The sequence below is a fragment of the Tribolium castaneum genome, chromosome 3 (genome assembly GCF_031307605.1).
Source record: "Tribolium castaneum strain GA2 chromosome 3, icTriCast1.1, whole genome shotgun sequence".
Lineage (NCBI taxonomy): Eukaryota > Metazoa > Arthropoda > Insecta > Coleoptera > Tenebrionidae > Tribolium > Tribolium castaneum.
The window spans coordinates 14,081,383-14,088,510 of record NC_087396.1 but is presented as its reverse complement, the minus strand read 5'-3'; the positions used below and the strand labels follow the sequence as shown (position 1 = coordinate 14,088,510).

Below are 7,128 nucleotides of genomic sequence, written 5' to 3'. Positions count from 1 at the left end.
AAGATCTCTCCTAAACCACAAACTTTGCTTCGCGACTTGAAATTATGCAATTAGGTATTTCTTATTTGGCTTTTTATTTTGTTTTATTTTTTTATTTTTTCTGGTAAAAGCAAAGACTGCATCCGCGACAATTTTTTAACGTTGAATTTGGTAACTTGGTGCATTCAAAAATTAAGTTATTGCAATATACAAAGTGAATTGTTCTAAAAAAGTAAAAAAAACCTACTTGCCTTCAAAACGTATTATGTTTTTTTTTAATTTTGTTATGATTTGCAAAAACAGCCACCGAAAAATGTGTCTTTACATTAAAAAAGTTAGAAAAAAGGTAAAGATTTTGCATCTTTTTTTTTTAGAAAATACTAACAAATTTCATTTTCTCAAATGTCTTCGATTAATAGCCATGTAAATTGGGAATAAAGTACTCAAAATACGTAAACTTCATTCACAATGTATTTTTTTTGACGAATATTCTGACGCTTAACGCTTATATCTCAGAAACTATAACATTCGGATAAAGCAAGTTGAGTTATTTTTGAGATCTATGCTTATCTTCCTATGAGAATATATGCAAAACTATCAAATTCACCCTGTATGATTTTTATTAAATTCGTAAAATAAAACGTTTAGCGTCGCTGGGTGAGTTTTAAAAAATCATAAAATATCAAAAATTAGTCGTTAATTAAAAGATTCTATTTTAGTTCAGCTGCTTTTCGAAAGACTTTTTTATTAGTACCGAAACCGTAAAATTATTAGTTTAATAAGAGTCAAGGGCCTATTTTATAATGGGTTAACTGTACTTATAAAAAAACACCATGTATAAATTCTTGTAGGTACAACTACGTCCTTTGATAACCATTGACAGTTATTTATTATCTTATATGATATTTTAAAAATTCGCAAAGCACATCACCCAAAGATTTGCAGTTGGTAGATTTTTTTTAGAGAAAATGCTTAGGGAACAAGTGTTTCTATAAATTTTGAAGGTTTAATAAGATCAATTAAAAATAAAAATAGAATTTAGTTTTCAACGGCCGCAAATGTACATAATAATATGTATACTGACAAGCATCTTGCAGCTTTTTCCTAGCTCTACCATTTTTTTTTCTTTCAAAAGTATTTTATTTCAAATAAATAAGGTGAAAGGGTTTGTGATTACGGTTCTCTCAATAAGCAGTCTTTTTTGATAACTCCATGTGTACCCTGTGATTTCAAATAACGTAGCGCTTAGCCACAGCTTAGCAGCTTACTGCACTCTGGCAGGAGCTTTCAGAACTGCTTAAAGGCAGTTCTGAAAAATTTTGCACGGATTGGAAGGTGTGAGATCTAACTGCCATTATTATTATTTACAGTAATTTACTTGTTCTAAGTAGTTATTTATAAGTAAATGTTTTTTTTGGTTTATAAACCAAAATGCCCAAAATCTATTTCAAAATCGTTCGCAACACAAATTGTATTCTTGGTTGCAAGTCGAGGATGAACATAGAGATTTGCATTTTCATATCTTCTGACGAACCACCAACGACTATGTGGGGGTAAAGAAAAAGTAAGCAGGAGAAAGCTCTTGGAAGTATTATTGATGAAGAAAGAAGTTTCTCCAAAAATAAGAGTTTGTTCGCTTCATTTCAGAAAAGATTACCTTCCCAAGAGTAAGTACCTTTACCATAACTGCATGGTAAGTCCAAAGAACTTGGTTAAGATGAGAGTACTCTTGACCACGTTTTTATTTAGTTTAACGAAATGATGTAAGAATTATTTCATGTATTAATTGTTGAATAAGATTCAGCAGCAATTGTAAAAAAGGCGAGACTTAAAAAAACTGCAGTTCCATCACTTAATCTCCCTAACGTGGAGACAAAATTATCAAGCAGAAACAGAAAACGCATGCGAAGTATTCCAGAAGGCATTTTAGATGAAGAAGACGTAACTGTTGCCCGTAACAGTTGAGGCATAATAGAAAATGCCAAATTTCACAAGGTAAAACTTGAAGCTTTTATTAACTTTTATATTTGAACACCAGCATTTATACACTTCTATACTTACAATAAATAAAAATTCGGAATGTATTTATATTGTTCATGTTGGCTCTTCATACATAATTCATAATTAAATCAATAAGAAATTTACACTTCAGATATACACCCAATCTTGCCGATATTTTCTAACTTAAACAACGGTCCTGCATTTAAACATATACACAAAAACAGGAATGGCATAAAATAAGATTCTACAATATGATATCGTTTTTGATAAAATTATTCAAGTGAGTTCAACATTAGCAACTGCTTGAGTACTTTGGTCTGGGACGTCTCCCTGATTTCGCCCGCCAGGAACATCTCGTCAACAACGGTATACACTTTGTAAAAATTAAAAACGAGGTCTAGCTCACAAACATTGTGAAAATATTCATTGAGTACTTCAACAAAGTTATGTATTGCTTCCAAGTAGCACAAGTTATTGTCGTTCACGTCGACGCATATGCAAAAGTAGAGGCCGGCGTATCGACGGTAGACAATCTTGAAGTTGCGGAACTACAAAAAGGCATCATTCAAGCCCCCATTTGGACAACTCACCTCAACAAAATTTGTGTGTTTCGCGTCGCGAACTGTGACCACGGCGTGCACCTCCTCTATCAGTTTCTGCTTCTCGTCGTCGTCGAAGTTCATGTACCATTTAGCTAGACGTGTTTTACCCGCCCGGTTTTGGATTAATATAAAACGAATCTGGGAGTCAAACAATTGGTTAGAATCGATTAAGCTTGTCGAGAACAATTCACAAACGTAGTACAACACCAGTAACTCACCATTTTTTAAATTTCTGATAATAATTCGGCAGGTTTTGTTATTTAATTGAACAAAACCTCCTCCCAACGAGTCAGATAACAATTTTTTGGGGCACTTCTAGGGATTTTAGGTGTCACTGTCAGTCTGACAGTGATAATTGAGGTTAGGAGTGTCCATAAATTAATTTGATTCTTCTTGAATGTATTTTTTTATGTAAACATTTAAGTCTTATCATGTCGCGAAATAGAAGTATGTTGGAAATATTAACTTTCATTCATGACATTGTTGAACTTTAGATTCAAGACATGGTAAATCGAAAATTACAGTTGGCGAAAAGGGGCGCCAAGTGCTGGAAAATATTGACGAGAATAACCGTGTAATTAAGATGTTTCTTGGATTTCGGAAAGAACTGGATGAGAAACACGACCGTTACGAAAAAATTGTAAAACTGAGTCGAGATATTACAATCGAAAACAAGCGTATCATTTTCTTGCTACATTCTACAAACACTGATATGTATGATTGTTGTTGTTTATAATCTGTTTTAATAGTCTAAACAATTGTAGAGAAGGGAAAAGAGAAGCTGTCTTGGATGAAGCTTGCAAAAGACTGAAAGTTATAACAGATGAGAATTTTAAAACTATAGCTTCAATTCTCAAAGATTTTGATTCTTATCAATATCAGAAGGCTTACACAAGTGGCCTACAGGAATTTATTGAAGCCTTGGTTTTTTATCAGTTCCTGCATTCCAATAAAATTGAAAGTTGGGAGTCTATCAATAAATTTTTCCAGTATGAGCAAGATGGTGAAAAATTCAGTCTTTTATTTCCACAGCTTGATTTCATATTAGGAATTGCGGATTTTACGGGAGAATTAATGAGACGTTGCATTAACAATTTGGGAGTAGGAAATGTGAGCGACTGTTTCAAAACTTGTAATTTTGTGAAAGATATCTACACAGGGTTTTTAGGTAAGTTCTAACTCAAAAATTAGGTAGAAAAATTATTTTTCTGGAATCGGCCGTAAAATAGGGGAAATACTCCACAGTATACTTGACTGTAATGTTGGTTGCCTATCTGTGTTGATTAAAAAAAAACCAAGAATAAAAGTGTATTTGTGTAAAAAAATATACAAAATGTTATTTTATTCTAGGCATTATAAATCCAGGAGCTAAAGAAATGGGTCGTAAAACATACGTTCTGAAACAAAGCCTGGCTAAAATGGAACTTGTGTGTTACAATATACAAATAAGAGGATCTGAAATTCCAAAACACATGTTGGTCAACGTTATTGAATCTAGTGACATGAACACTGAAGAAGATGAGGGTTTTTACTGAGTCTCTTAATTTACACAATAGTTTGTAAGCACAAATTTTAAGTTATTATTTTTTTAAGTTTGTCACAACTTTTGAAGCATAACTGGAAATAAAAAATTGATTATTTATCTTGTTTTAATAACCCTCACCTGAATATCACATTTCATAAACACCTGATCTTTATCAGGGAATTTAAAGGACGGCATGTCTGTATACAGAAAGCATTTCAGGCTGCTTCCTTTAAGTTTGTCACTTTTATACCATTTATCTATAAGTTTGCGTTTCCTAAAATAAAAAGTTGGTTGTATATGCATCGTGATTATAATAAAAAACGTAGCCAAGAGGGCCCCGCAAATTTTAAATTGATCAATTTTTAGTTGTCTTTTTTAAATAAACTAAAAAAAATGTTTTTTTTACATGAGACAACGTTCATGAAATTTGCAAAGCACTTTTCACCATGTTTTTATTTATACTCAGTGTAGTTATTACCTCCTGGAGTGTTCTTCCGTTAAATGTAATTTGTTCTTGGCCGTTTCGTAATTTTGGTCGTCAAAGGCCCAACAGTCATTCACCATAATGTCGTACAAATTGCTTGGATCTTTTAAATAAATGAAAACCGTAATTGGTTCCCCGACTTCTAGTTGTGATTCAATATGCGAGGTCTATAATATCTATTGCATTAAAAAAATAATAAGTAAAAGTTAGGGTACATTTGGGTAAATTCCTTTCTGAATGTCCATCCACGTTACCACAGGTTCGTCCGAAGTTGGAAGGATAAAATATTTGATGTCTCTGTATAATTTTATCGATACCATTTCCTTGGTCGAGTTGTCACAATATCCACTGACCTTCGGGGAAACACAGATTAGTCCAAGGATTAGTCATATCTGGCGCTTACATTAATTGTTTAAAAACTTCATTTATTCATTTAATGCTATAGATAAAAAAATATAGAGACATTCTTGTTAGAAAGTATCACGTAAACAGTAACAATTTATTAGTGTTTATATTAATTCATTATGTAATCAAATAGGAAATAAACATTTGATTAGTATTAAATGAATAAAATAAATTCGGTACTTACGATCGATTCTGTTAAAACTGCAGTCAGAAAAATGGGCACAAACGCTGGGACTATCATTTCCGTGTCCAAAAACAGAAGTGAAGATCACAAATGATGGTATACATGCGATGCTGGTCATGATGTCCTACTTTAATAAAAGGGGAACTATGGTTTTTATTGTTTATAAATTAACCATAGGTATAGAAATTTCTATTCAGTACCATGCGATGACATAAATGAATGGGTGAAATTTACTCTGGCAAAAACAAGCCAAAAATTATATTACATCGTTAGAAGCGTGTATTTGTAGAAAGTAAAAACATTCACCAAAATAAAAAAAATAGCATTTTAGTGTTTTATGAGTACAACAATGTAAGAAAAAAATGTGAAAACAAGTTAGTAACTTTTGATAAATGTACTTAAATTTCTCGATGTGTTAAAAAATTAAAACCGAGTAACCGAGGTTAAAACGTATAGTATTAGAAGATTTTTTTTATACAAGACTTATTTAATACAAAAAAAATATTAGAATAACTACTTTCACACTTCTTAGAGGCACATATTCTTATAGGCACTTTGACTCGTAGTTCGTGCGCAAATTCAAGTAAATTACTATCTTTGTTCTCTGAAAGTTGTAGTTATAGTCCAAATAAAAAATATTAAAAAATTAGGCTGTATAGTGTCTTAATAGCTTGAAGTCACAATTATCTAAGAGTAGGTATAAGGGTAGGTAATTTTTGCGATTTTATCCACTGGAACAAACCGTTTTGCTCTACAACTCTTTAGTTTTGTGAGTTATGAATTTTTTGTATAAAGCTTTTAACACCTTTGGGTTTTGACAAAAAAATAGAGAATTTCAAGCGCTATTTGATGCTTCTTTGATTTTTGGTGTAAGTCTTAGGTATAGTTTCCAAGAAAAACTCAATAAAAGATTGCAGTTTTCACTTTTTTTACTTTTTTTAATTTTTAAACACCGATTACGGCGAAACTTTGTACGTATTACTAGAATTAGGGAAAAAATGGAGAAACCATAGAAAGCTCTATAAAAAGGCAAAGGTTTCACGGCGATATCTTGAGAAAAAATATCAATTTTCAAACGTCGATTACGGCGAAATATTTTAGGAAATACTTTATTCCATCGTAAAGAGCACATTAAAATCTATCAGGTGGTATAAGTTTTAATCAGTTTTAAGTTTGAATTTTTTTCCAATTACGCCAAAACTTTTCTAAAAACTGGAACTATTTTAACGTAAACCTATGCAAAATTTTTCGTGAAATGGATTGGCGTCGAGAAGATTACTAAATTCCCAATAGTTTTTAAATTATGTTTTTGCTTTTATTTGCAATTATCTCGAAAAGTATTAGTCCCAAAACAATGATCCTTTTTAAAAAGATTTTTTAAAAAGATAGATAATTAAAAGAGCTTAATAAATTTGCGCCTAATAGAATCGGAGTTATTGTCCGAAAAATGTTCCGGGTACCGGAAGTCGACCAAAATCTCGACATAAATTGTAAAAATCAAACATAAAAAAATCGAAATCTTTTTTGCCATCTTAATAACTCAAGAGGGTTGTAAAGACAGAAATGTCCATAAAACTTGGCTAGAGCGAGTTTAAAAAACATTTTATTTTATTTTAGTGAAAGTAAGTGACATTACATGATACAAATTTGAGGCAAACAGAGCAAATTGCTGAATAATTAAGTGCTTCTCTATGAAATGGCTACCATAATTTTGGGCAAAAAAAATTGAAATCTTGTGAAAAACCGATATAATTTATGGTGTTAACAAATAAGAATACTTTGCGTACATTAAAATAGCAATAACCACTATAAAAACACCAATAGGTATAATAATTTTTTTTCAAAATTGGTTTTCTGTGCCTGATAAACTCACAACCATATTTTGAATTTAAACAATATCAAAGCATCAAACTGTAGCGTATTTAATCCTCTTTATGTCGTTTACACT

The 7,128-nt window shown here is 31.4% G+C and overlaps 3 protein-coding genes across 4 annotated transcripts; 1 reads left to right on the top strand and 2 right to left on the bottom strand.

Annotated features, from left to right (window-relative positions):
* The first annotated feature begins 1,512 nt into the window (after positions 1-1,512).
* Positions 1,513-4,222, top strand: Trax (Translin associated factor X). Of its 2 annotated transcripts, XM_064355596.1 has the most exons (5): positions 1,513-1,646; positions 1,778-1,974; positions 3,077-3,296; positions 3,347-3,750; positions 3,933-4,222. In XM_064355596.1, the coding sequence occupies exons 3-5, from the start codon at positions 3,166-3,168 to the stop codon at positions 4,115-4,117; spliced, it is 720 nt and encodes a 239-aa protein (XP_064211666.1). In that variant the 5' UTR covers positions 1,513-1,646; positions 1,778-1,974; positions 3,077-3,165; the 3' UTR covers positions 4,118-4,222. The 2 variants fall into 2 exon arrangements, with proteins under 2 accessions (XP_064211666.1, XP_008195924.1); XM_008197702.3 differs by lacking the exons at positions 1,513-1,646; positions 1,778-1,974 and adding an exon at positions 2,910-3,029.
* Positions 2,060-2,937, bottom strand: AP-2sigma (Adaptor Protein complex 2, sigma subunit). Its single transcript, XM_970383.4, has 3 exons — positions 2,801-2,937; positions 2,571-2,720; positions 2,060-2,528 (listed from the first exon to the last, which is right to left on the bottom strand). The coding sequence occupies exons 1-3, from the start codon at positions 2,801-2,803 to the stop codon at positions 2,253-2,255; spliced, it is 429 nt and encodes a 142-aa protein (XP_975476.1). The 5' UTR covers positions 2,804-2,937; the 3' UTR covers positions 2,060-2,252.
* LOC103313709 (uncharacterized) lies at positions 3,878-5,728 on the bottom strand. Its single transcript, XM_008197704.3, has 5 exons — positions 5,181-5,728; positions 4,807-4,944; positions 4,586-4,758; positions 4,246-4,381; positions 3,878-4,199 (listed from the first exon to the last, which is right to left on the bottom strand). Exons 1-5 carry the CDS (start codon positions 5,235-5,237, stop codon positions 4,155-4,157), a joined length of 549 nt encoding a protein of 182 aa, XP_008195926.2. The 5' UTR covers positions 5,238-5,728; the 3' UTR covers positions 3,878-4,154.
* Positions 5,729-7,128: the final 1,400 nt, after the last annotated feature.

Excerpts from the sequence above, each read along its gene's own strand:
- AP-2sigma (XM_970383.4), bottom strand. Across the intron at positions 2,529-2,570 it reads AACACACAAATTTTGTTGAG|TTCCGCAACTTCAAGATTGT; the intron begins GTGAGTTGTCCA and ends GCCTTTTTGTAG.
- Trax (XM_008197702.3), top strand. Across the intron at positions 3,297-3,346 it reads CATTCTACAAACACTGATAT|AGAAGGGAAAAGAGAAGCTG; the intron begins GTATGATTGTTG and ends AAACAATTGTAG. Across the intron at positions 3,751-3,932 it reads TATCTACACAGGGTTTTTAG|GCATTATAAATCCAGGAGCT; the intron begins GTAAGTTCTAAC and ends ATTTTATTCTAG.
- LOC103313709 (XM_008197704.3), bottom strand. The coding sequence starts at position 5,237 with ATGATAGTCCCAGCGTTTGTGCCCATTTTTCTGACTGCAGTTTTAACA. Across the intron at positions 4,759-4,806 it reads AGAAAGGAATTTACCCAAAT|ACCTCGCATATTGAATCACA; the intron begins GTACCCTAACTT and ends TAGATATTATAG. Across the intron at positions 4,200-4,245 it reads TTATGAAATGTGATATTCAG|TTATGCTTCAAAAGTTGTGA; the intron begins GTGAGGGTTATT and ends TTTTATTTCCAG.